Source organism: Trachurus japonicus, chromosome 5 (assembly GCF_045865225.1).
Source record: "Trachurus japonicus isolate A0001 chromosome 5, Traja_1.0".
Lineage (NCBI taxonomy): Eukaryota > Metazoa > Chordata > Actinopteri > Carangiformes > Carangidae > Trachurus > Trachurus japonicus.
Window position 1 is genome coordinate 12,608,218 of NC_140911.1, and position 27,499 is coordinate 12,635,716.

Sequence of the window (27,499 nt, forward strand, 5' to 3'; positions counted from 1 at the left end):
TGTAAATTCCAACTTCCTTACTGGCCATGAACGCAGCATTATGTTGACGACTAGCAAGAAGTACCCTGTCCTGTCTCTGCTATTTAGCTAGCTGCAGTAACTGTGACTTCGAGTTGTGGAGTACATGGAGCAAATGTAGACAACTCTGGCAATGAAAGGTAATTACTTTTAAATGATTTAGGGAGAGCTCCGTGTCAGGATAAAGGCGGTTAAAGCAGCAGACGTAGCTAACTTAGCTTCAGATGCCGTTGAGTGCCTGCTAAAGTTAGCAATCAAAGTAGCATTTGAAGTTCTGCAAAGATGACAGACGTGTCTCTGAGACTGAGGGGAGTTGAAAAAGAAAGGAGAAACAATTTGTAGCTAAAGACATGATGTAAACATGGAGGAGATAACTTATAGTCTCACAGGAGTCCCTTATTTTGTTTTCTGATTTAGTTTCATAACAGTCACTGCACGGAGCAACTCGGCATTAGCTCTAAAGCTTGACTGAAAAGAAAAGGGGTTAAAGTCAGACCATAAAATTAAAAAGATAGTGACGGTGGTGATGTCATAATAATTGTACATAACAACCAGTGGGAGCTTTAAGCTGTCAACCTTTGGTCCTTTAGCTCTGTCTGTTTGTCCTTTCAGGTGTGTGTCCCTGTCAGAAGTAGCAGTGATGGACGGAGGACCCCAAAGCTCGGCTGTGTCATGGGAGAATGGCACCCTGGCTCCCGTGGACCCCCGCCTGCGCTCCGACAGGGCAGACAGCCCCACGCCGGGTCTGGTGGAAGGAACTGAACCAGGTGAGGCTGCTCCACTCCCTGCACTCTGTTTACAAAAGGCCAATAACCAGTCAGACAGACCTACAGGCTACAGCAGCGGTACTCAATAGGCGGCCCGCGGGCCGCATCCGGCCCGCCGAACCTTCCAATCAGACCCGCGACTGAGTTCTACTAGTTTACATATTACTGTATAGGCTACTGTATTTCTCGGGCTCCGTGCGCCTGTAAGTCAAAGCGCTGGGACATGGAAACACGTGCGCAGCGTTTGTGTGTGCCTGTGAGGCCCTGCACTGGGATACAGAAACGCAGACGAACCCAAATCACCATGCGCGAGTGTTTGGGGAGCGGGCTGGACTGCAGGGGTTTCCCTGCCTGTCTGCAGAGACCGTGGGTGATTTTCACCGCCGTCTTGGTTCAACTGTGTGTGCATCATGCATGGGGGGCCGTTCAGATGAAGCGTCTTTTGCGCGCGCTCAAACCCATTCAATGTACAGTAGCCGCGCGTCATGCACGCTCACAACTCAAAAGCCGTAGCCGCGCGCATTTGATGAGACGCGATTGTTTTTCCGTGCACGTCTGCGGTGCACAGCTGCACGACCTGCTTCGGCCTGTGTCACCTATGTTTCCCACTGAGCTCTGTCTCGTTTGACAGGTGAAGGAAGCCCATGTGTGGAAAGACGTTGCCTCCTAGATGTAGAATGTGTATTATAGAAGAGAAACACACATTTCATGACCAATGACTTGTATCCTCAGAACAGAGTCAGACATGTCCTGTGATGGTCAGGTCATATTTAAGTTGAAAATCACAGGGCATGTCTGAGGATACAAGTCAGCAGTGTAAAGCTCCAGCATGATATGTAAATGATGATATGATAATGCCAAGATTTTTCATATCATACAAAACATCATGAAGTGTATAAATAAAAATTTTGTGCTTACAAGTAAAATAAAAATATTTAAATTATTAGACGAAAAAGGTGAATTTAATTTCAATCAAGGCCTATTTGAATGTGCGGCCCCCAAGGTGTCTGTTAAGAAAAAATCTGGCCCTTTGACAAATGTATTTGAGTACCCCTGGGCTACAGCATAGCAATCCTAAAGCACAAATACACTGAGTTTGTGCTGTGTGTGAACTCTCACTTCCCTTTAGTTAACAGGTTTTTACATCATTTCTGTGTGTGGACATGTTGAGCGATAGATAAGTGGATAAATGCATGAATGTAATTTAATTATAGTCTCATTCCATTTTGTGGCCCATTCCTCATGGGATGGCACTGAAAAACATCAAAGACGCTTACAGTACACACAGGTAATGTTTACAGTACACCAGTACACATGTAGCAGCCCCAGTTGTGAGCTGGTCGTTCATCGGCCTATTGATAAGATCCACTGTCAGACTGTCCTTTACACAGAGCAGAGCCCTATACTTCCTCATTTAGTATTTGCAAAACCAGAAACAATTAAAGCAAAAAGAATAGCCTACACTTTTCTGTAAACTTACTTCACCTGCGAGGGAAGTTACCATGTTCTATGTTTCCATGTCATCCTGCTGACCAGTGGTTGGGAAGCAGCACTTGGCCGCAAATACAAGAAACTGTATTTGAATTATAAAGTTCTCGGTTTGTGTGTGTGTATACGTGCTTGCAAGACTGTGTGAATATGCACATCCTGTCTGTCTAAAGAAGTGCTGATTAAAATAATGATTCTTCCGTATTCTGCATGTCACGCAAACAGCCTTTTTGTTGCCTGTTAAATTTTGAACATTATGAACCGACTGGGAGAACTTGAATTCATCTTTAGCTTTGTCTACAGTGTAATAGTAGAAGTCATCTCTTTAAGTTCACATGATCAAAACACTTACAGCATCAAAAATGCAAAAAAGTCAGTGCCATATAAATATTGTTTGACTGGACGCCTGCCGCAGTTCACATCTGTTACATCCTGCTTTACCAAATCCAACTCTGACTGGAGAAATTACATGCATTTTGACTTGATTTGCTTTTTGCCATCCAGAGATAAACAAGAACATTTTTTCAGTGTTGCCTCATTATCACACTTGTCCTATTCTTCTCCTGCTTTCTCTCTCTAAATTAAATAAGCTGTGACCAGAGGTTGTTAATTTGTGACTGCTTTAAATAGAATGAATAGAATAGAATTACCAGACCACATCAAACTTTTTTTTGGATTGGAAGTATAAAATTATATGTTGCACGACAAGACTTGGTATAAAATAGGAATTCAAGGCAGTCCTGGGTGGTTCCCATTGAGATCTCAGCAGTGGTAGGATGGCTTACCAGATTTATATTTTCTGAACTAACCAATTTTTCTCTTGTAAAAGAGAAAAAAACAAAAAAGACTCCACGACTGACACACTGACAAACGTGACCATCGTTAATGCAGGTGCCGGTCAGAAGAGTGCCATGTTCGTCCATGCACAGTCTTTTGAGGATCTGACTGCAGAGACAGCGGGAGAGGCTCAGCCGGACGCTGAACTGGACAAATCAGAAGGAGAGTGTGCAGACGACGAGCTGAAGGTGCTGGTGGGTGAGAAAACCATAGAGGAGCAATGCAATAACGTTTCATCGGAGAGCAGGTCCAAGGAGGAGGATGTGTCCAGTGAGGCATGGAGGAGCCACAGAAAACACGTGTTTGTGCTGAGCGAGGCTGGAAAGCCAATCTACACCCGCTACGGCACAGAGGAGGCTCTGTCCAGCACCATGGGGGTGATGATGGCCCTCGTGTCCTTCGTAGAAGCCGAGAAGAACATCATTCGCTCTATCCATGCAGGTCGGAATATACTTTGGCTCTAACATACATTTCCTAAGTGAAAATATATGAGTGAAAAGTGTATTTAAAGGGATAGTTCACCCAAAATAGAAATTTCACTCATTATCTACTCACCCTCATATCGACTAAGGGCTGGGAGAAGTTTCAGAGTCCTCCGTGGCTTCTCTGAGTTACAGGGGGTCTCGGCATAGCAGTGCATGTCAATATAACGGTTGCAAATGGATACCAACTGTCTTTGTAACAAAAAGACACACCAAAAAACATCCAAATACCTCCATGCTGCTCGTATGTAATGTCCGTCTTGTATTGATGCCCCGAAATGCGAAACTGTCCCGAAAAAAATTTAATAAGTCTATTTTTCAAGCTTGTTTGTAGCGGAAGCTTCTCGAAGCTCCTCTTCCCGGTTCGTCAAATTTGGACGAACCAGGGTCCGTCCTCTTCCCAGAGGACTTTGAAAAGCTTCCGCTACAAAACAAGCTTGAAATAGACTTATTTAATTTTTTTTTCGGGACAATTTCGCATTTCAGGTCTTCAATACAAGACAGACATTACATACGAGCAGCATGGGGGTATTTGGATGTTTTTTGGTGTGTCTTTTTGTTACAAAGACAGTTGGTATCCATTTGCAACCGTTATATGGACATTTACTGCTATGCTGAGACCCCCTGTAACTCAGAGAAGCCACGGAGGACTCTGAAACTTCTTCCAGCCCTTAGTCGACATGAGGGTGAGTAGATAATGAGTGAAATTTCAATCTTGGGTGAACTATCGCTTTAACTGATACTAATGCCAATATCATCAATTGCATGCTAATCATGCAGACAAGCTGTTCAAATTGACATTTTTATTTTAAACATTTCTATTTTGGGTGAACTATCCCTTTAATGACCTCTGATGAATCCGCGTAACCTCTGTTCACATGTTTTGTCAGATGGCTGCAAAGTGGTTTTCCTCACCAAGAGCCCTCTGGTCCTGGTGGGCGTGTCGCGGACCTGTCAGTCGGACAAGGAGCTGCTACGGGAGCTGCAGTACATCTACTACCAGATCGTCAGCCTGCTCACGCTTACGCAGCTCAACCACATTTTCCAGCACAAGCAGAACTACGACCTGCGCCGCCTGCTGGCCGGCTCCGAGTATCTCACCGACAACCTGCTGCATCGGCTGGACAGAGACCCCGGCCTGCTGCTCAGCGCCGTGACCTGCCTGCCTCTAGCCAGCTCGGCCAGGGACGTGGTGTCCTCGGGCCTGCAGGCCGCTAAAGCAAAAAACCTGGTGTTTTCTATCCTGCTGGCGGGGGACCGGCTCGTTACCCTGGTGAGAAAAAAGGACCAGTTCTTGCACCACATAGACTTGCACCTTGTCTTCAACCTCGTCGGCTCCTCTTCTTCCTTCCGGGAGGGTGAAGGCTGGACGCCGATCTGCCTGCCAAAGTTTAACACTGCAGGATTTTTCCATGCGCACATCTCTTATCTGGAGCCTGCATCCGAGCTCTGCCTCATCCTGGTCTCGACAGACCGAGAGGACTTTTTTAACATGTCCGACTGCAAGCAACGGTTCCTAGAGAGGCTGAGTAAGCGCAGCGCCTACCAGGCTCTGAAGGACGCGCTCAAATCTCCGACTTATTCTGTGGCGCAGGTCGGCATCCCGGAGCTCAGGCATTTCCTGTACAAATCAAAGAGCTCGGGGCTGTACACCAGGTGGGTGGGATGTCTGCTGAAAGATTTTGATAGTTAACACAAGTTTTTGGATTTTGTTAAGTTGTCTTTGTGCATCAAGAAAAACACCAGCAATGGTTGTGAGAATGAGTTTATGTCGTGTGAATATTTACATTATTATAGATAGATAGATAGATAGATAGATAAATACTTTATTAATCCCGAAGGAAATTCATCTGTCCGCTGCTCCAAACATTCTGAAAGAAAGTACTTAGCTAATGTAGACAGATGTAGCAATAATATAATAATATTATCTTTACTTCTGGTTTCTGTTTGAGTCGGTGTAAATTTTCAGATATGGAATGAACGTCCTCTGCCTTTTCTTCCTTCAGTCCAGAGTTTCCTGTCTTGTACCAGTCTGACGAGGAGCAGGAAAGGCTGATGGGTTTGTACCAGGACCTTCACAGCTGCTTGCACCATCCAACCAGACCTCTGCGCTCCTTCTACCGCTGTGGTGAATCTGAAAACCTGCTGGCATGGGTAAGCCTCTTGTCAGGAGATATGATGCTTTTGTTTTGTTTTTTTTACAACTTCTAATCATTCAGTCCCTCAGTATTATACAAACAGCAATAGGACATACACTAATAATAACGGAACATTACCAGGCGGAGTTGTTTTTAAGGTAAATTCATGCAAAACCGCTGATGTGCGTTTCCGTCGGGGGCAGATTTTCGGCAAGCAGTCTCTGCATTTGCCTTGAAAACAACTCCGTCTTGTAACGCTCCGTTATTATCTCATAGCGTAGAGAATGTGCAGGTTGTCCACGAGAGCGTTTTGGAGTTGTTGGATTGTGTATTTGATGAGTTTGATGAGGAAAACCAAGAAATCCCATTAGCCTCTGTAGCGTAGCTCTGAGAAGCTCGCAGCTCTGCTCCGCCATTCTAAAAATAGCTTGCACTGACAATTAGAGGTAATGAACCTACTCCTAAAACTATAGGGATTATGTCAATGGGCCAATTTGCCAAAAAGTTGAACTATCCCTCTAAGTATAGCTGTTGCAATGCTTGGAGAGCATAAAATTTGACTATTTTGCAGCATTTTCACTATAACCAAAAAGAGCTGCACAATGGTCACTACATTTAGTCATAAGTATAACAACTTAAAGCAGATATCAGTGGAATGTTTTTGTTAATATAAGTCCTAAATAGTCCTATTTTCCGTCAGCAATCACTTACATGAAGTATTTCAGCCTAAACACGAGTCTCTCCGTCACTCTGCTCTGCTGTAACCCGAGGAGAAAATTTTCCTTGTGGGATACAAGTGTTATCCAATGAGGAGAGAGAACGGCATGAAGGGCTGTGTGTGCAGCCAAGGGATGCGCGTGAATGTGGTGACGTAGCACGAGGACCAATTGATGCCTGACAAGGGCGGGGGCTGCTAACTCATGGTGCGTTCAAGGAAACTCGTACTTTGTGTTTTTCCTTCCTGTGAAGTCATACCAGTTCGATCTGGTACGAGTTCACGGGTCGGAAGTTACGAGTGGCCGTTATAGGGAGCTTTCACAGACAACAGGACGGTAAAAACACGAGCTACGGGTTACCTGGAACGCTACCAAGTCGTAGTTGTGACTTGAAGCTGTAACTTACGGTTTCAAAAGCCTGCCTTGAACACAGCATTAGCCGAAACGGCCGTGCCACTGATATCTGCTTTAAGAGGTGTGTATTCATTCTACCTTCTTTTCTACAGGTAACAAGTGGCTTTGAGCTCTACCTCTGCTTCAGTCCGCTGGCGACCAAGGCCTTGGCGGTCTCTGCTGTCAACAAACTGCTGAAGTGGATCAGGAAGGAGGAGGATCGTCTCTTCATCCTGAGTCCTCTCACATACTGAGCCCTCGCTGCTGACCGACCTGCTGGAACAAAAGGCGTCTCCCTCACCTGAACGCCTGAACTGGCCCGGTGCTGCCAGCAGCTGTGGATGAAGCAGTCGGCAGTTCAGTGTCCACATACTGTATGATTGTCAAAGCTATGCATTTCTTGCTTCTGGGTTCCTCTGATCTAATTCACAGATTTGTGATGAAGTAGATTGTGCAATGGTGATGAATTAAAGCTGTTTTTTAGCTGGCTAGATTTTTAAGCATTAATTTGGAAAACAACAGATGGAAGCAGCATCAACACCAATCCACAAAAATAATACAAAAACCTGTGGTGTCTGTTTGCTGCTGAGGTTGTTTCATAAATGATTGTTTTACTGCCTCTTAAGATTAAGAAAAGAAAAATGCTGTGTGTCTTTTTTTTTTAACGCTTTCAGCTCTTAAAAACACTCTTAGAACTTGAAAAAAAGATTTGAATTTAAAACTGGAAATTTGCAGCACAATGTGTTATTATAAGATGTATATGTCAAAACATAGTTACCAACATTCCTGTTGTGTTTTCACTTTACATGACCAAGAACTGTACGAATCATTTTACCTCTATGCACTTTCTTTATGCAAAAGGCACTCCTGAGAAATGTGTTCATGGGTTTATAACATGTTTACTGCTGTTGTTTTTTTTATGTTAACATGTTTTGTTCAGGTCAGTGTCATAGAAATTTATTCATCTAGTCCTCATTTGCATTTCCATTTGCCATGATAGGCAAACTTGATACCAATAAGAGTGTTGTATATTTTAATTCCTTTGTATAATCATAAAGGGTTGTTGTGCCTCATGGGCTTTGCCTAAAGAATCTAATTTTGCCACATCTGCCTCCATGAATCATGCCTTAACTAATGGTCATTGTGCAAAGCTGATATAGGGTTGTAACAAAAGTTATTCTATAGAAATAAATAAATGATTAGTAATAAAACAGACTCATTGTCAGATTCCATTCCTTCTCATGCTTAATTCTCACATTAGTTAATTTCAGTAATCTGCACATAGTTTTATTAAAAATGCCTAAAAAAATGAATTTAAATGACCTGTTATTGACATAGTACTTATATTCAGATATGATTCTCCCATTAATTTCTTACTTAGTGGTGATCTACCTATTCCTAGAGGTCAAACTGTCTCAGAGTTTTTGACTGTTATGTATATAACATCAACACATACTGACAGGCTTTAGGATAGATATACAGTATATTTAACTAACGTGTACAGTATAATCAAACATACACAGGCTATGTGTGTTAATAGGTTATAATTCTATTTATTTTAGCATGTGTGGAAATTCAACCTTTGCTTAGGAAATAGTTTTCTGATATTCAAAATATTTGGTTGTAGGCCCACATGAAAAATTTATGCAACAGTTTGTTTAATTCATGAATAGCCTGCCAGCATATTTGTGGAGATTCACCAGTAGCTACACATCCTGTTCTGTGGCCTAAACAAGAAGTAGCCTAGCTAGCTGTGCACTTGCATGATAAAAAAAAAAAAAAAAAAGTTCAGGTCTCTGATGCTGGGGAAGACAGCAGGTCACCACTTGTGTAGGTGTACATTAAGTTTGAATCATTGCAGACATAAATCAGCTGTAAATGCACATCCATCCTGCCCCCGTTTATGGCCCCGCACGTCACCATGAAAGGTGCGTAAACAAATTCAATGTGGGTTAATTGACTTGTCTTGTGTCTCCGTCAGCCTGAGGAGGAGAGGAGGGGAGGAGCGAGTTGCGGCACCGCGGAGGCAGAGGAGACCGGTTCACACAGGGAGCAGAAGTTAGATCCCAAAACCGACACAGTTCACAGTCGAACTTTAGGCAGAAATTTTAACCTCATCGTGGAAACACTCTGAGGACAGACCAGAGAGAGACCCCTGCGCTGCTCTACGGTCAGACACGGAGCAGAGGTGGAAGTGGCTACTACCCCGAAGAGCACAGCTGTACAGGTAAGACCTGCTTGCAAATCATGAGTGTGGCACAGATGTGTTTGACTAGAACTAAACCTTTTAGAAGCACAGGACTATACTGTATCAGGAAATGGAAATGTCATAAAGTGCATCTAAGTAAGTTTAATCAATCACTTAATCCTCAGTTCATCAATCTTTTTCACAAGAGATTTAATTGCAACATATGGGGATAAAGCTGCAGTTAGTCAGTGGCTGCTGTGTGTGATGTTTACTGAGGAAGGTGTGTTAACCACTGATAGTGCTGAAGGGGATTTTACCAGTTTATTTTGACTATTTATATCACAGATATTATGAAACACAGCATTTACATTGACAATGCATATTTCTAATTGTACTCCTGGTGCTGTAGCTATGTGTAATAAACAACACAGGCTGCCTGGCAATCATTCCTGAAGCTCACTGAGCAAGGTAACGTCTAACCATTCAGGTTTTGTGCAGTTGTTGGTTCTTTCATGTGGACTGCAACTAATATCTACTGGCACTGCTCCACTGAAGCTAAGGCAGACTGCCAGAATATCTATGGAAGCATACATGTGATGCATATAAGATGCAAAAAGACAGACAGAGTGCATGTACAGGCTGGAAATGACTGAGGTGTTGAACTGTGTCCACCCACTCGGATTCATCTCAGATTGAGCAAAAGAAAAGTAAAATATTAGAATAAAGGTGTGTCATAATAAAGTAAATTATGACCTAATATCTCTCCACACTGGAAGGTTCCAGCGATCCTGTCCTGGTTTGGCTTGAATTGTCTGCCACCTGATCAATATGTGTGTCCCTCAGGCCCAATACGTTTACACTATATCGACTATTTGCACAGCATCTTGCATCTTTAAATCCCCCCTGGATATCTGTGCATCATTAATGAATGAGGGGCTCTCCCTCTCTCTTAGGCTGATTACCTGCTGCCAAAGTGCCTGTGAGCAAGACCCAGATCCAATAAAGCTGCCAACCTTATCCATCCCTCTCATCCTGCCAGCAAAATGAGAATTATCGTTGATGCTCAAATGAAATTCATAAGCCAGAAAAGAAAAGATAGTATGTATGTTTAAATACACTGAAGGTGAATCTGCTTTCTGTAAAATGTTGCATTATATTTAATATTTGTCATGATAACCTAAGGAAGCAGCAGTTCTGGTATCACTGCTGCTCCTTGAAGTCATCTCTGAGGGAATACTCAGGTCAAAAACCTGGACACTGACTGGGCTGTAAATAGCACGATAGCACAACGAATGGAAACTCAATTTCAGCCATTTGGTTTATTAACCATGAACATGAACAAAGTCAATCAGTGCCATTACTATGTGTACCCATGTCCTCTAACCTTAACCTCAGCTTCACATGGAGCTGCAAATGTTAAAATGTAACACAACATCTATGAATTATTGATGTAAAGACAACAAGGTCTGGACTTCAAACGTTTCTGTACCTCTGCTTAGAGCGATGAATTCTGTTTTCTTGAAAGACCTCCAGTCAAAACGAAACTTTCTCTGCTGTTGAATAAAATAATCAACGTTGATGAAATTCAGATGAGAAGTTCCTTCTTCACCTGGAGTTTAAAACGGCTCATGTCGCCTTATGACCATCAGTCCGTGCACATCTTTCCCCCTGAAAAGCACGTAGTGGTTGTGACAGGAATGCAAAGTAGAGAGGCCAGGGGTTCCTGAATATAGCCGAGCTGTGATGTGTCCAGTTAATGATCCACCAAACTCACGTCTGTTGAGGATGAGGATTAGGCTCAGGGCTTGAAACATAGTACATTGGGTTCGGATATTGATCAGCATACGCTGTGGAAAAATGTTCATATCTCTTTGATTATTTTGATGAATTAAAGTTGGACCAGAGCCATGAACTTGGTTTGTTATCATCTCGTGCATTCAAGAAAATGACTCAGATTTTGAGGGAGGAAGATGGGACAGCAGATTAACCAGAATAAACATTACCAAATATGAATCACCCTTACAGGACGTCACAATAAGAACAGTGTTATCCACCGTCCACAATGATGAGCACTACATAGTTCTTTATCTGATTATGTAGTCACTTCCTCTCAGTGTTTGTGGTGACTCAGTGAAGGCTTTTATCTTTATGACCATGCATGTTTTATTATCATATGGCTCGACTAAGATGATGTCTGTCACCTTAGCTCTATTAGAATTTCACACTGAGCATAAATAAGCAGTTCATAAATTTATGTTTTCTGTTTCGGGCCACTTTTGAGAATTTCATAATGTTTCCACAGATCAAGATAGAAAGAATACAGTAGATAAGAAGGTTTTAGGCATTTGTAAAACTGCCTCACTCTCTAGCCTTTTCCAGAGCTTTCAGCTGCATCTCACAGGCTCTGTTCAGAGCTGGTATTAACATCCGCGTCTGGTGATCCGATCACAAGTGGACAGTCATGGCTGGATTAACATCTCAAGAGCCCCTTTGGGAAACATCTGCTGTTGGGCTCCTGCTAACCCCTACTTTACATGATGGTTTCATTATTTCCCCAGACACCCGGTACTCAACGGACGGCAACAGTTAGTGGATAAATTGATTCACTGAAAGTCAATCTGCACGAATTTATGATAACTGGCTATTTTTGAAACAGTCTGTTTACCCGGGTTTCTGGGAATAATCATGGAATAGTCCTAATAACATCATAATAACACAACTTTACAACCAACTAAGTCAACCATCTGCTGGTTCCAATGTCATATACAAACAACTTGATTGACAACATGATTTGTCCTGCTGTAGAATATTTTTGTTGAAAATGACCATTTCATAACTACTGCATGACTTACTATATTCTGTCATTTCTCTCCATTCAGGTACAATTGGCTGGTGTTAAAAATGCTCTGGTGCCAGTATCAGACCTGGGGGTAACCTCACGCTGTCTGTACTGTTGCCCCTCGTGCACCCGAAGTGGAGATGGTCCACTGGACCACACAGTGGGGGACATGTGTCTGGCTCCAGACTCTGCTGGCCTTTGCCTTGGCCAACTGTCCCTCACTGGCCCCAAGTCCTGTCAACTACTCTGTGGTTTACACCATGCCCTTCTTCCAGGCCAAGGGCCCCATCCAGAACATTGTCAACAACTCGTACTACCAGGAGGTGTATGTGGCCTCTAAGAATGTGATCGAAGCTGTGAACAGAAGCTTGGAGAAGGTGTGGGAGCTCCGCACTGGGCCAGTGGGAAGCCCACATTGTCAGATATGTGATTTGTGCAAAGTTGACAAAGATCCCAATTTCCTGGAGGACACAAACAATCAGATTTTGTTGTTGGATACTCTCTTTATGTATTTATATTCATGTGGAAGTTCTCAGTACGGTGTGTGCTATTTCCACCAACTGAATCCAAACGGAGAGCCGCCGTTTCACTCAAAGTGTTTATACAGAGAGGACTCAAACTCTGCTGCCTACTGTCCTGACTGTGTGGCCAGCCCTCTGGGAACCAAGGTCACCATGGTGGAAGAGGGTCAGACTGTCTACTTCTTTGTTGCTGCCACTGTGAATGACAGCGTGACCCAGCGCTATGGCAGGAAGTCAATATCAGTTCGACGACCGCTGGCCACAGAAGATGGTTTCTATAATGACGTACGGGGCCTAACTGTCCTTCCCGGCCTGAGGAGGACTTACCATATTGAATATGTCTACAGCTTTTTCACTCAGGAGTTTGTCTTCTTCCTCTCAGTCCAGAGAGAGAGCCCCGATCAGGAATCATCTCCATTTCAGACTCGTCTGGGCCGTCTCCCTCGGAATGAATGGGAGATGAAGAGGTATCGTGAGGTTATCCTAGAGTGTCGGTTTGAACCAAAACGCCGTAGGAGGAATGTAGCCAGTGAGCCCTATAAAGATGTGGTCTACAATGTGGTCCAGGCAGCTCATTTTGGAAAAGCAGGCAGGGAGCTGGCAGAGGAGTTAGGGGCGGAGGAGGAAGATGACATCCTCTATGGGGTTTTTGCGGTTACCGATGACAACGGGGTGACGGAGCACGACTCTGCCCTGTGCGCCTTCCCAATGGACACGGTGAACAAAGCAATCGTTGATGGGGTGGATGACTGCTGTGAGTCTGGACCAGAACAGCTCTCCAGGGGACTCTGCCATTTCCAGCCCTGTGAGAGCTGCCCGCATGAGGTGAGTCGATCAGGTCACTGACACAAAGTCATCTCAGATGGTTACAGGTGATTAATATCGTCTCATGTCTCCTTTTATTTAACTGAAAAAGTCCCCGTTTCCTTTGAGATACAGTTCAAAGATAAGAGAGAAACGAAAGCAAACAAAGTTATTTGAGTGATGTCATGCAGAACGGGTGAGAGTGAAAGTAAGTCTGAACTCAGAACTCTCTGAATGATGAATATAATGCATCAAAGACATTTTCCTGGCACGAAATCTTAACTATTTGCTGACTCAGGGTACAGATATCTTCACTGGGACTGTTAAGAAACATCACTATGTGAAAATGTGTTGGATAGCACATCTCTTCTCTTAGCATGTGAATAAACATAGAGGAGATATTAAACCCAGACCTTGTTGTGGCTGGTCAAATACTTGTGAACAGGCCAAAATAGGTGAATCAGTTCCTCTCTGGATTAATGGTTTTGATTAAAAAACAGCCTGGCAGATTATCTACTTTCATCATGAGTTTTCTTATGATTATTATTGAAAAATATCAGTTTATGAAATCACGTAAACCCCTAAACAAGGCTCTGCTCACACCACTGACAAGCATTCAGTGCAGTGGACAGAGCCAAACATGAGTAAAAGGCTTTTTATCATAGTGCAGTTAACTCCAGCTGCATGTGGTTTCTGTGACTCATTATTTTCCAAGATGTCTGTGATTGTTGTGTAAGATAAGAAAGTTATAGTGAAACCTATCATTATGAACTGAACTTGCCCTTGAGAGTTTATCAGTGCAACTTACTTCCTACATGATAAACCTCCTCACATGTGCCTTTTATAGAAGATACTGATTTAATCCTAAAAGGTAGAAAAGATTTATGCCACTTTCAGATTGATAATAATATGCAGCTGGTGCTGCTGTGAGAACGTTATCATAGCTTCTAAAGCAAAGAAACAAGTTAAAACAGCTAGCTTGATTCTGGTAAGCAACAACCAATGACGACAGATCTGTTTATCAGTTATTATTTTTATTGGTAAACTTTATCAGTGCTTTATAAGTGCTCCTAGATGGAATTTGTACCTTTAGACAGAGCTAGCTGTCTCCCATCTTTTTTTTGCTAAGCTAAAAGAGTGGTATCATTTTTCCTAAGATTTTTTGGGGGGGGAGCAAATTACTAACTGCTGAGGTTAAGCAACTACATTAAAGCAGAGACTGCAAACACCTTTAATGTGTCACTGATGAGTTGTTCCTGAGCACATATCAATGTCACTGCCTGAACTGCCATCTTCCTTTGTTCACAACAAACATAGCCTACGTCTTTTTCAGATCTTCTAGATGCATTTTCTGTACAAAAGCTGTAATATAATAAAAACAGGGTCTGAAATTGTGTTTTGAATGGAAAAATTAATTTGGAGGAGTTAACCACTCATCAGCGAGATGAATAGGTCAGACAGGAAGCACTAAAGATTTCATCATGTCAGTCGAAGAAAGTTTGCCTCATTTCTTCATTGTGTGAGTGTAGGCTACATACTTTTAATGCAGCAGTACATCTCTGATCGGTTTCTAGTATTAATCATGCTAATAGTTTCCTTATCTGATATTTCTCATAATTTTTCAACATTTTCATGTTGAGTTAGTCCCTGCTGGCGGTGAGACTTTGGCAGTGCAGAGCTTTGCCGTAGGAGTTGCACATAATGTGGAAAGTATGACGCCTAAAATTTCCAGAATTGAGAAGCAGTTGAAGTTGATGCTATGATTTCACTTGTTTGAACTTTGAGTCTTGACCAAGATACTATGAGGTCAGGTCAGAATGAGAAAAAAAGGAAAACTGTTAACCTTTTTTACATTTTGGCTTTTGCATTCAGAGCTGACAAAGGTTTAGGAGGTTTTAGTTGAGATAAGCATAGCGGTATTGCATATGCAAAACACAAGCTGTTGTGCATGTTCTCTGTCCTCTGTTTACCCTAAAGGGATCTCTTCTGAGGCTGCGGCTGTTTTATTGCTTTTGGCTGCTGGTCTGTGTATTGTGCAATCCATCAGTGGACCGAAACCCCGGTTCTTCCATTTCTCAGCAGATGCAAACACCTGTGCTGCCAATAACATCATCTCTGTCTCACAAGCACAATGCTTTATAGTATGTGATAAAAAACTATTTGGACATTGGAGGTTCATTGGATTGGATTGGATTTCCCACTACCACTTTTTACTTGAGTTTTCTTGTGTTGTGTCTGGTTTTGTATGTTGGCCCTAAAGACACATGCCAGTGTTTGCCTGAAGACTCCCATAAATCAAACAGGGACGCACCCGGCTCTGCATGTATAATAGCTGGAAGGCAATCGTCTTGTCAGTAACGCAGCACACAATCATATATCATAGCTTCTGAAATTATGAAATGATCTTATTATGATAACAGATTCACCTTGGGCCTCGGTGTGCCACACAATGTGTTTCTTGTGGTTACCGTGGTGACCAGTGCAGTTCATGACATGTCCTCAAAAGAAAAAAAGCTGGATAATTTAGCTGTTAATATTACTGTATATCCTAGGAGTGGCTGAGGTTTGACAATATTATTTTTGAGCTGCTCGCCTCCCATCCAATCATCATCAAACATGATTTGAACACACCCCAGAAAGACATACTCTGGCACCACTTATTATTTTCCTCTTGAGCTTTCAACTAGCATAACCTTCAGTCACAGCTGGAGTTGGATTCTTTTATTATTAAAACAGATCTGCTAACATGAGAGCTACGTAAAACTTAATACAGCTTAACGGTGTCAATGTTGCACCTCCAAGTGAAAATAAACTTTCATGCACTTTATGAATTACGTTTATCTTCCTCATTGTTTCATTTCCTTGTCCTCTGCTGCCTGTACTAGAGCATGGAGAACAACGCCACATGCAGAGACCACCCTACCATGGTGTCAAAGCCCTACTACAGAGTGGACCTCTTCAACAGGCAGATGACGAACGTCCTGCTCACATCTCTGCTGGTCACAACCATAGAGAACAAGACTGTTGCCCACATTGGCACTTCGACAGGACGCCTGCTACAAGTAAGATTTAAAAAAAAGTGTCTTTTAATTTTCTATTTCAAATGATCAATCACTAATAAAACATATAATCTTGTGTCTGTGTTGGCAGCTTGTGTTGACAAGATCCAGTCCGATTATTTTTGCCAATTACTCCCTGGAAGAGAACCAGAGAGTCTCGTCCATCGCTGCTGTTTACTCGTCAGAGTATCTTCTGTTTGTGGTTGGAGACAAGGTACAGTAGCAATCTCTTGTTTTTAAAGGTGTGCAATAGGTCGGTGATGTGCAGGTCAGGCCACATCACAATGACAAATGAGCATGGAGTGTGATTGGTTGTCCCTTCGTGACCCTTTACCCTCTGGAGGCCTGTCCAGGATGTTCCTGTGACCCAGAGAATGATAATTCATGGGTCTCCTGTGGGATGCTAGGACTATTGATGGGGACACATTAAGAAAAATTAAGCTCCTCTGAAAACAAATTAGTTTAGCAAAAAAATAACTTTTAAAGAAGAGTTGGTGTGTCTTCTGTCTTACAACAGTACAATCATTTTTTGATAATCTTATACTTTGGAGTGTGGATTAGGTAGCTTTCTTATTAATCTATCATTAAATAAATTATAATTCATTAGGATTCATTTCAGCACCAGGAACTGTTTCAATGTAAACTTAAACAGTCTGATGCAGAATAAGTCTCAGTATCAGTTCAGTTCCCATGTTTCCATGTGTATGGAAGGAATTATTACTCTGTAGGAAGTTTTTTTCTGTTCAGTCTGAATTCAGGAAGAAAAGAAACTAGGAGTAACAGTTTTACTGAAGAAAGCAATTATTACTGGGTCGCAAGCTACATACGGGAATTATTTTAGTTATTTTAAATACTGCAATCTGAGGTTTTTATGTAAATATAACATTACTGGTTGTTTTTAGTCAGTTTTATTTGTCTGAGCTATAGTGCAACAACATTTCGTTCTCTGTACACTATTGTGTATAATTGAATGAGAATAATATCTACCCATCTATCCATTTTGTCACCAACATAATTATCAACAATGACAAATGGGGCATGGATGGTAAGACAAGTCATCAGTCATAGATGTTACGATAATGGCCCATTAGTATGAGATCATGCATCATTGCAAATAAGCCGGGAAGATTAAAAATAATTCTCTGTGTCCCAGATGATCCAGGTGCCACAGAGGGGACCAGGCTGTCAACACTTCCTCACCTGCGCCATGTGTCTAACAGCCCCTAAGTTCATGGGCTGTGGGTGGTGCTCTGGAGTGTGCACCTGGGAGAGCGAATGTCCCAATCGTTGGAGGAACGAGTCCTGCCCACCTGGGATCACTGGGGTTTGTTCTACAAACATCCCTTTTGTGCAACTAATAGAGACATTTCATTTGAAGGTGCTACTACATACTCTGCTTTATTGACTCAGTTCTTTCCACGGACTGCTCCTCCTGATGGTCAAACAGAGCTGACGGTGTGTGGATGGGAATTCCAGTCGCCCTCAAGACCTGCAATCTCCTCCCGAACCCACCAGGTCCGACTGGGTCAGACCCCCTGCACTGTTCTTCCAGTCAAAAGCAACAACACACAGTGAGTAATCATGCAGGGCTCTGGTTACAACTACAGTCTCTTCATACTAAAGTCATTCGTGGGAAATCCTGAGCAAAACTTGATGCGTGTTGCTGAATTCTTACAGACGCTGTCTATCTCAATGTAAAATGGCAATGGCATGCATTTTTACATTTTCCAGGCTACATAACTAATGTTTTCTTAATGACTATGCTACCATGGTAACATGAGTGATTCATTCATATCTTCCTGCAAATTTCTTGGAAATTTCCTCTAAAATTATTAGGATATTTCCAAGAAAAGTGTTACAGTCTACACACACACACGCAGAGCAATGGATATTTTTAACTTACAGATTTAACTTGGAAGCTGTAGTTTAGCAGCCAAAGTAACCAAATGCTACTTTTGTCTCCTGGTGCCTTTTAAAGTCCAGAAATGTTAATGCACCAAGAAATTAAATTGTAACTGGTGTGTCAGTATATTACTCTATATTTGCCACAGACATGCTAACACAAGTGTTTTCTTGTGCTGCTCTCCAGCCTGGTGTGTAAGATTCGCTCTGGGGCCACTGAGCTGTCCAAACCAGTCAACATTACAGTGGAAGTGCATGAGGGCAAAGTGGAGGGACGCTACAGTATTGATGGGAAGGCAGAAATGCCAGGGTTCACATTTGTGGTAATCATAGCCATGATCATCTTACATTACTACTCTACAAACTGAGATTGCTGTTCATTTCATCCACCTCTCCTAAAACTTTCTCAAAATACTGTGATAAATTGTCACTACAGATTCCCAACATCACAGAAATCCAGCCTAACTATGGGCCACGTGTAGGGGGCACACTCATCACAGTGACTGGACCTCACTTGGATGCTGGGAAGACCAGGAGAGTCACTCTCAACGACGTGCCCTGTCCTATAAAAAGGTCTGGAAATGTATCATCATCATCAGCCTTACCCTAATGGTTTTGTTTACTATTCACAGTTTTGCATAGTTTCCCTCTTGTTCCTCCTAAACACTTTCTGGAGACTACGAGGAACAATCGCTGCTTGGAAAATGTTATTGTCCTGACCCATATTAAGTAAAGCATGCCCTGACTAGTGTGCAGGGTAATTATGGTTTGTGAAACTACCGGCTAAGAGGTATTTGCATTCAAAGACCAAGTCACACCTCAACTATTTCTTACTGTACTGTATTTGTTATGTTGCTGAGCATGCTGAATACATTTAAAAAACATGAAGCTTTTTGATCTACTGCTGTTTTGATCTTTGACGGCTAGTAATTCACATACATTACCTCTATGTCTCCACAGAGTCACAAAGCCAATAGGCAACGTGTCATCCATCATCTGTCTGTCCCAGCCCATCTCAGAGGTGAGGGACGTTCCACTGAGTGTTTTCATCGACAAGTCTCCTGTCCTAACCACAAAGGTGTTTTACTACAAAGAAAAGCCAACGATTACAGCTGTCCTCCCTGACTGTAGCTTTGACAGGTAGGCCACAAACAGCCTCTGTGTATGCGCTCTGCTTTTCTCTGTTTTATTCCACAGTGACCAAATAAAAGTAGAATCAAAGACAACTGGGCTTTCTTAAATAAGCATGACCTGGATGAGACTCTTCACAGTCTTCCACAATGACATCTTGATGAATTTAGCTTGATTTTGATCTGGGATTCAGAGTATTTCATCAAGACAAAGAAAAACAAATTGGATAAAAACTGTATTAAAATAATATAATCAAATTTTTTCCCTACTGTTTAAGTTGTTGGGAGAAATGTCAGTATTTCCTATCTTGGTGAAAATGTGACCATCTTACTATCATTTAATGTAACCATTGTTTGTCTCACCTGCAGGGGGTCAAAGATTGTAATTGAAGGGGAAAACCTGGATTCAGTTTATCGCACCGTCATTCACTTTAAACCCAATGAGAACCACCTAAAACCTGTGACAAGGGTAGGTTCTTCATTGTAATGCGCAGTAGAAACCTTTTTTTAAAGCAGTGTACAGTTGTAGAATTACCTGACTGTTTTGTTTCAGGAGTGCATAGGCAAGTCCATGCCCACAAGGATGGAGTGTGTGACTCCTGTGTTTCCCAGGGATGAGACGGAGGAGGGGGAGCTTTCTTTTGACATGGACGGAGCAGTGGGACTTTGGAACAAGGAGTTCTCCTATCACCCCTATGGCGAGCCCATACCTTTTGAGACGGATGGACATGTGCTGAGTTTGTACCCTGGCTTTGACGAAGTGTCACTACATGTAAGACAAAGAGCGCACCTTCATTTGATTTAAAGGAAATCAATATGTATTTCTAAATAATTGATTGTATACCTCATATTGGGATTTAACCTCTCTGTCCACAGCACCAAAAGTTGAACCTGGTGAGCTCCTGCATGACCATCATAATGACAGTGGCAGGTGTTGATTGTGATGCTAAAGTCCTGGATAATGAAATCACCTGCAGGATCCCGAAAAACATGACCATCCCCAGCGAGGGACTTCCAGTGAAGGTTAGTCACTTACTCAACAGGAGGCAATATCCAACATTTGGCCCTGATTATGCATATTCTATGGGACCCCTGCTTTGCCTATGATCACTCACTACCCATGCACTACAGTAGATGCTCAAATCATTGTAGAATTGACTCAGTATATCACTGCTACTTTTCATTGTGGTATCTAGCAAAAATGATGAGTAAACAGATGTTGTTAGAACACAGACAGATAGATAGCAACATGTTAGCTTAAAGTAAACGTCTATTTACCCTAAGTTTTATTAGTGCAAGGCATTTGCTCTGTGGCCCTCTGGTGGTGCATAAAAACATTGCAGGTGGTCCCCACAATGCATTCAGAAATTGAATTTCAATGAGATTCACTATTAGTTTTGTGTTGTGTGTTCATTGGTGCTTATGAAAAATCAAATTCATGCAAATATACAATACTTTGAAATGCCAAGGTGACCTTCAGGATTAAAAACAGTGTCCATCTAGTCTATCCTTAGTGCCCTGTGCTCTGCTAATATTGGAATGCGTTTCTAATGTCACATGTACGCATAACGTGAAGATTTCTACCCGAATCTACAGTATCTGTTCACTCACCAGCATCTAAAAAGAGATACTTCTTAATTTTATTAAAGAAAAAGCCTTTTTTGGAAGATTTAGTGAAAGACCACAATCACTTAAAAACAATCCCTGCAAAACATCCACTTCAATAGCCCTATAAGGCAGAGATAATAAATATCTTAGCAGTTTGCCATAGGCTTTCACACACAGATGTCAGAGCTTTAAAACCATGGATGTGTGACAGAGAACAGCTTGGAGATTATACATTTATGCTCTTCCTGTGGAGCAGTTAAAAGGAGACGTCTCATAATAATGCGATAATGATGCTAATCACTGTTTATCACGAATTCTGTTCTCTAGATCTCCATCAATGGACAGGTTCACAATGTTGGCACGGTAGTGAGAGTGAGTAACCACTACATGGTGGGGATTGTCCTGGGGATCCTGGCGGCTCTCGTGGCTGGAGCTGTGCTGGCCTTTGTGGTTATGAAACACTTGAGAAAGAAGAAGAAAGGTAAGCTCCTCTCTGTCGTTTGGACATTGATCAGACTTGTTAACCGCTGCTGAGTATGGGCGGGAATTTGAGATCAATTACACACAAGTCTCTCAACTAGAACATCCCTGGTGTTGCAAAGGATGTACATGCGTTCTTCTTCTAGGGTTGATGATTAAAAAACAGGGTTGTGAAATGTTTTTCAGCCTCCATGGTGGAAACCCGTTTGACCCACAGTGCACAGCGCTCCAGAGCAAACAATGTGGAGCTGTCACCCGCTGGAGACTACAGGAGAGGTGAATATTGATGAGCTGATTGCTCCTGACATACAGTATATTCCTAATCATCACTGATCAACTCTTTCTCTGAAATTTTACCAGTAGTGTCCCTGAATCCTCCCACCCCGCTGGTGGGTCCAGTGATGTTCCCCAGGCTGGCGTACGCTGCAGGCAGCATAGACCCAACCCTCACTCCCCTCATGCCTGCAGAAAAAATCTCCATCACAAGTTTTAGGCCGGAGCTGCTGGAGGAGGTGAAGGACGTTCTTATTCCTGCTGAGATGCTTATTGTGCAGCACCATAGGATCATAGGGAAGGGTGAGACCGCACTGACTTTCTCTGAAATGAAAACTTCACAGCCTTGTGACAGCGATATGATATATTTTGAAAGAGCAGCAACAGTCCTCCCTGTCATTCATTCTTTCTTGTTTTTCCTGCAGGTCATTTTGGCACTGTCTATCACGGCTACTTCACAGACCACAACAACAGAGAAATCCACTGCGCTGTCAAGTCTTTGAATAGTGAGTAATAACTGCTTCTTGAGAGTCAATTTGTACGCCTTAGGAATTCACCATAAAGTCTCTTCTGTTATGGAATAAAATTGCTTCAGGATCTAAGATGTCCTCTGAGTACCTTTTAAAGGAGCTTTAAAAAAAAAAAAAAAGTGCCTTACTTTAGATTTGAGTCCATAATGCCAGTGTGTGTGTGTGTGTGTCACCAGGAATAACTGATGTGGAGGAAGTGGAGCAGTTTCTGAAGGAAGGTATAATAATGAAGGGCTTCCACCACAGCAACGTGCTGTCTCTCCTCGGGATCCTACTGCCGCAGGAAGGGCTCCCTCTAGTGGTGCTGCCGTACATGAAACATGGTGACCTGCGGCACTTCATACGCTGTGAAAAAAGGGTGCGACAATGACATTAAAACACTGTAAATGAATCACATGATTTATATACAGCCATCTGTTTACAGCCTAGCATTTGCAACTGCTTAAATTCAGTGTATTGTGTGTTTATGGGCTTTGTCTAGAACCCCACTGTGAAGGATCTGATTGGCTTCGGGCTGCAGGTTGCCAAGGGGATGGAGTATTTGGCTCAGAAGAAGTTTGTGCACAGAGATCTCGCAGCACGCAACTGCATGTGAGAGAAATTGAAATACGCAGAGAATGTATTTATTAGACCTAAACTGGTCTTGGATTCAATGCTGGAAGAATTTGCATGTTACAAAGTCGATTTTGTTTTCTGTCTTTAGGCTGGACGAGTCGTATACAGTGAAGGTGGCGGACTTTGGCATGGCCAGAGATGTCTTTGACAAGGAGTATTACAGTATTCAGGACCACAGGAAAGCTAAGCTGCCTGTCAAATGGATGGCTATCGAGAGTCTTCAGACACAGAAGTTCACCTCCAAGTCAGATGTGGTGAGCAGATCAAAACTGACCAGTAAAAAAGCCTGCAGTGAGATGGGAATCAACATTGAACAATACACAGCATAGTTATCTTATACAGATTGTGATATATTAGCATCATGTGGCAAGGCAGCATTTCCCACAATTTTGTTGGAGGTGATAAAATGCTGTTTTTTAACATCATTTTCACACATAGCATAATTTAAATAAAGGTGTTCAGCAGACAAGAGAATGCAAATAGACATGGTCACATGGCAAAAAGAGTGGGCGACAAAACTCCACTTGTCTGACTCATGTTTCCATTTTGCATTAAATCTAAAGGACACACTGTTTCACAAATTTGCTCCAGTTGTTCAATCATCCGAACTTCACAATTTTAGCTCAACATTATCAACCCTTAGCAGGAGCTATGCTGTGTGTCCAAGGCTGCAGTATTCCTCTTTTCATTTTAGGAACAATTTTTAGGCCTGCACCTGATGTATAACTTCTGCCTCTCTTGATGCAGTGGTCCTTTGGCGTGTTGATGTGGGAGATGCTGACCAGAGGAGCGAGCCCCTACCCAGAGGTGGACCCCTATGACATAACGCATTACTTACTCAAGGGCAGGAGACTTCCTCAGCCACAGTACTGCCCTGATCCTTTGTAAGTATTTGATACAATTTGAAAAAAATAGCTGTAATTATAATTTGATGGTATTATTTAGTTTCTACTGTATACAGAAACTGTACAACTCAACAGAATTCACTACATTACATTACAAGAAAGAGGAGGGACGGTATTGGCGCAAAGTGCAAGTGTAGTAATAACAAGATGTTCGAATGGTCACTCAGTAGCATGAAAACCACAAATTGTCCACTGCTTGTTTTTTCAACATGGTCAATCAATGCTGTTTGAGAGTTAATGTGTATGTCTGATACGCACTTCTTTCACACACATTGCTGTGACTTTACAAGGACAAACTGACACATTTTTGCTGTTTTAATGATGAATCCCCTTTGCTCACAAAATTAAAGAGTAATGGGGAATAAATCAACCATTCATACACCTTGTTCCCAGAGGCCTTGTCACACTTCCTATCCAACGTGAGTTAAGAGCTCACGGAGGAATGTCACTCAGGAAAGAACACCAGCATAAGAAATGAAAGGAATATTTTGACATGAGTCAATTTCTTGTCTTGAATTAAATGATGGAGCCAGCAGCTTGTTCACTTAGCCTGTCATCAAGACTGTATCAAAATGTCACAAAATCTGCCCACTAGCACCTCTAAAGCTCACTACATAATACATGTATCACAATCTGTTCAAAAAGTTGTAAATGCTATGTTTTATACGGGTAATCTCCCCAAATGTTATCTGTACAGTTAAGTATTCACTTTATAAAGTGAATAAATCACTGATTTTAGATCATTTTAAAATGGTAAAATTATGAAAGTCATTATGAGTTGTTTGCTGGTCATATTTTCTAACACGGTGTACCCTATGTTTTCTAGGTATAACATTATGCTCCAGTGCTGGGACCCTGACCCAGAACTGCGGCCCAGCTTTGCTACATTAGTGTCGGCTGTCTCCAACATCTTGTCCGGTCTGGAGGGAGAGCACTACATCAGCCTGAACGTCACCTATGTCAACCTGGACCAGCCGCGACCTTACCCAGCCCTCACAGAGTCCGCTGATGAATATGACTCCACAGACATTGAAGACTCAGGCTCGGTCTCTTCTTCCTGATCCACTCCTCCTCCTCCTCACCTGACTCTAAACTCGGTGCTAACAGCAACAGCATTAAAACACCTCTGCTTGGTCACCACAGTGTCTTTCATCACAGAGCATGTGAAACAGTGATACAGTATTGTTGTGAAATACTTTTAACTGACTGAACACATGCCCAGGCAGCCGTTTTGGATGTTTGACAGGCTACTTTCAGTAATTAGCTTAAAGCCATGACCAACAAAACTGAAATAATAATATCCATGTGGTCTGTGTGTTATTTTTCAGTGGTAAAGTAGTCTACAGACATCAGATCAGTTTTATTAGCATCTTAGCTAGCCAACATTTGTTACCCATTAGAAGTTAAGTAGCATTACACTAAATCCGTTAAATTGGCCCGCCAAACAGGTATGCCTACAGGTTTTTAGGGACAATAAAAGCTCTGACTATCGGGCTAAGCCAAACAAATCTTCCTCAGTGCTGAACTAACCTGTGCCCACACCACAGGAATCATTTTCAGATGTTTTTTTTTATACTCATCCAGGTCTTCCATGGTTTCCATCTAACAGTGTTGGCTACAGTATTGAGGAAAGGATCCACAAGAAGCAGGGTTATAATGAAGTAAAATCTGTGGAATTCAGTGGCACGTTAGCTTTGTTTTGATACCTTCAGCTGCTTCAGTAGCGTAACCCATGTGTATATATGTTAAGGCATGACATTCTCACGTTTGCTTAATTCTTTAGTGCAGTGATTATTCTGTATATATTGGATCGTACTTCTGTGAGGCAAAAGGTTATGAAACAAATCTGACACCACTCTGCTGCTCGTATTTCTGTCACAATGTCCTTGAAATAGTGTAATAAATTAAATATTTATTTGTTTATAGATTTGTTCTCAACTTAATGGAGTAAATGTGAGAGGTTGTGAAAATTATGTCCTTTGCTGGTGATTTATGTCAGACAGTTTTTACTGAATTCACTTGTCTTTGCTGGGCTTTTCCACTAGAGGTCAGTGTTTGTCAAAAGTTCTCTGCACACCACTGATCTGCTGAAGAGGGGTCCAACATGGATACAGTGGTTGTTTTCATCATGTTTGCCATAGCATGGCAACTTGAAAGATCCAAGTTATTAGTCGAATCTCAACAAACCAAACGATAAACCCTCCAAAATAAGATAGAATAAAAAAAAACGGACAAGAACACCACAACAGACCAAACATTTCCCTATTTTCTTCCTCTTTCTTTGGTTCTGCCTTTCATTTGGCAAGAGCAAATATTTACCAACACAGACAAACAATCTGTCAATCTTACAAAGGCACCAAACAAACATCTCACCAACATACAGTAGCAACTCCCTGTGCTACAAACACCCGTCACACATGAGGCATACACTTCCCCCACAACAAAACTAAGAAACCAGTGGGAATAAACATCATAAAGTGTTCTGTGTTTTTCCCACACTGCTAAGAACAAAAGTCAATTCCTGTGTGGTGAGGCCTTTGATATTACTGTACAGTAACAGAGAGAGAGAGAGAGATCAGTTTACATTGTCAAAATATCTTTGTGTGTGAGACCACATTTTACAGGGCCAAGCCCATTGGGTAAAGAATTAAGACAGCAACGATCCTCTTTTTTTCTATATCTGTTGTCTCTCTGTGTCTCTTCCTCCCTGCTGTATTATATAGACTATGAAAAGTGCAGAACCTGTAAAGACTGCTGCTATCAGCTGGGTGACCATCTCACGTCTGGAGAGCTTAGGAAAGCTGCATGGGCTCAACATTAGGTCCCATACTGCAAGCCTTTTGATGTGCACCTCACAGATATTGACATTCAGTTTCTCCTTCCCTCCTTCTGTTGAGATTCTTTATGTGGACTTCAAAACAAATGTGGAGACTATGAAAGTAGACAGTCGATGCTGGTTGATCATGATGCAGAGAGTGTGTGCGATTTATGCCTGTATACTGTATGTGTTGCATGGCAGCCTCATCAGAAAGAACATGAATAACTATAGTGCTTGAGTGCTCTGTCAAGTTTGGAGAGAGGGAAAGCAATCTGTGAGATTGGCCATCTGAACAAGACTTTCTGAAAAGGGGAAGGCTAATTATTTCTCATTACTATGTGATGATGGCAGACCCTCACAAATAAGTGCTGGAGCTGAACTCACAGCTCTTGGATTACGTTCCAACAGGAGCTGGCATCGAAGGTGTCCTGTGAGAAACCCTATGGAACCGCTGAAGCAAGGCTGTCATCATATGCATAGCTGTAAATAGCCAAAATGACTAAAGTAGTACTTGAGACACATTGAGCATTTGCATTGAAATGAACTCAATTTATGACAGCGATCTCCTCATGAACCCTTGAAGTCCTGTCTGAATACTGTCTGAGTCACTTTTTATCTTTCTATCTAATATATCCTCTATCCATATATCCTCTATAGGAAACTGTCACTGTGATATAACAGCCAATTTTGGGACTCAATGGTATTTTTGGAAATAGTTTTGGAGGAACATGTCATCTTAAGATTCTCCACTAAACTGCAAGCATATTAAAAATGAAGAAATCAGTTGCATATCCAAAACAGCAGCTGCAAATTTATGATAGCTCCAGAGGAATCATTCAACATTATTAAACTGCACATTCTTTGGACCTTAATGTTTTTGTAGAGGCTTTTAGCAGCAGACGTGGAGAGGAAAATGTTTTTGTAGTAGGTTCAACCATAATTGGTGCATTCAGCCCTCCCTGCCCTGAGCACTTAGTGCTATATTTCA

At 42.1% G+C, this 27,499-nt stretch overlaps 3 protein-coding genes across 3 annotated transcripts in view; all 3 read left to right on the plus strand.

The window, feature by feature from the left end:
• comtb (catechol-O-methyltransferase b) overlaps window positions 1-27,499 on the plus strand; it is a 216,197-nt gene that overhangs the window by 24,223 nt on the left and 164,475 nt on the right. The gene's annotated exons all lie outside the window — the stretch shown is intronic.
• Window positions 20-7,335, plus strand: mon1a (MON1 secretory trafficking family member A). Its single transcript, XM_085776357.1, has 6 exons — window positions 20-158; window positions 631-785; window positions 3,165-3,551; window positions 4,483-5,248; window positions 5,599-5,746; window positions 6,953-7,335. The coding sequence occupies exons 2-6, from the start codon at window positions 659-661 to the stop codon at window positions 7,091-7,093; spliced, it is 1,569 nt and encodes a 522-aa protein (XP_085632483.1). The 5' UTR covers window positions 20-158; window positions 631-658; the 3' UTR covers window positions 7,094-7,335.
• Window positions 8,868-25,618, plus strand: mst1rb (macrophage stimulating 1 receptor b). Its single transcript, XM_085776351.1, has 21 exons — window positions 8,868-9,066; window positions 11,907-13,212; window positions 16,077-16,253; window positions 16,342-16,464; window positions 17,404-17,574; window positions 17,661-17,821; window positions 18,340-18,475; window positions 18,589-18,725; window positions 19,113-19,292; window positions 19,652-19,751; window positions 19,836-20,054; window positions 20,159-20,305; window positions 21,218-21,371; window positions 21,557-21,646; window positions 21,731-21,946; window positions 22,069-22,149; window positions 22,350-22,531; window positions 22,655-22,764; window positions 22,877-23,042; window positions 23,536-23,672; window positions 24,520-25,618. The coding sequence occupies exons 2-21, from the start codon at window positions 12,007-12,009 to the stop codon at window positions 24,752-24,754; spliced, it is 4,128 nt and encodes a 1,375-aa protein (XP_085632477.1). The 5' UTR covers window positions 8,868-9,066; window positions 11,907-12,006; the 3' UTR covers window positions 24,755-25,618.

Coding starts and splice junctions, on each gene's coding strand:
- mon1a (XM_085776357.1), top strand. CDS start 659: ATGGACGGAGGACCCCAAAGCTCGGCTGTGTCATGGGAGAATGGCACC. Junction 3,552..4,482: donor CATTCGCTCTATCCATGCAG/GTCGGAATATAC, acceptor ATGTTTTGTCAG/ATGGCTGCAAAGTGGTTTTC. Junction 5,249..5,598: donor AGCTCGGGGCTGTACACCAG/GTGGGTGGGATG, acceptor TTCTTCCTTCAG/TCCAGAGTTTCCTGTCTTGT.
- mst1rb (XM_085776351.1), top strand. CDS start 12,007: ATGGTCCACTGGACCACACAGTGGGGGACATGTGTCTGGCTCCAGACT. Junction 19,293..19,651: donor CCTGACTGTAGCTTTGACAG/GTAGGCCACAAA, acceptor TCTCACCTGCAG/GGGGTCAAAGATTGTAATTG. Junction 21,647..21,730: donor CGCTGGAGACTACAGGAGAG/GTGAATATTGAT, acceptor AAATTTTACCAG/TAGTGTCCCTGAATCCTCCC.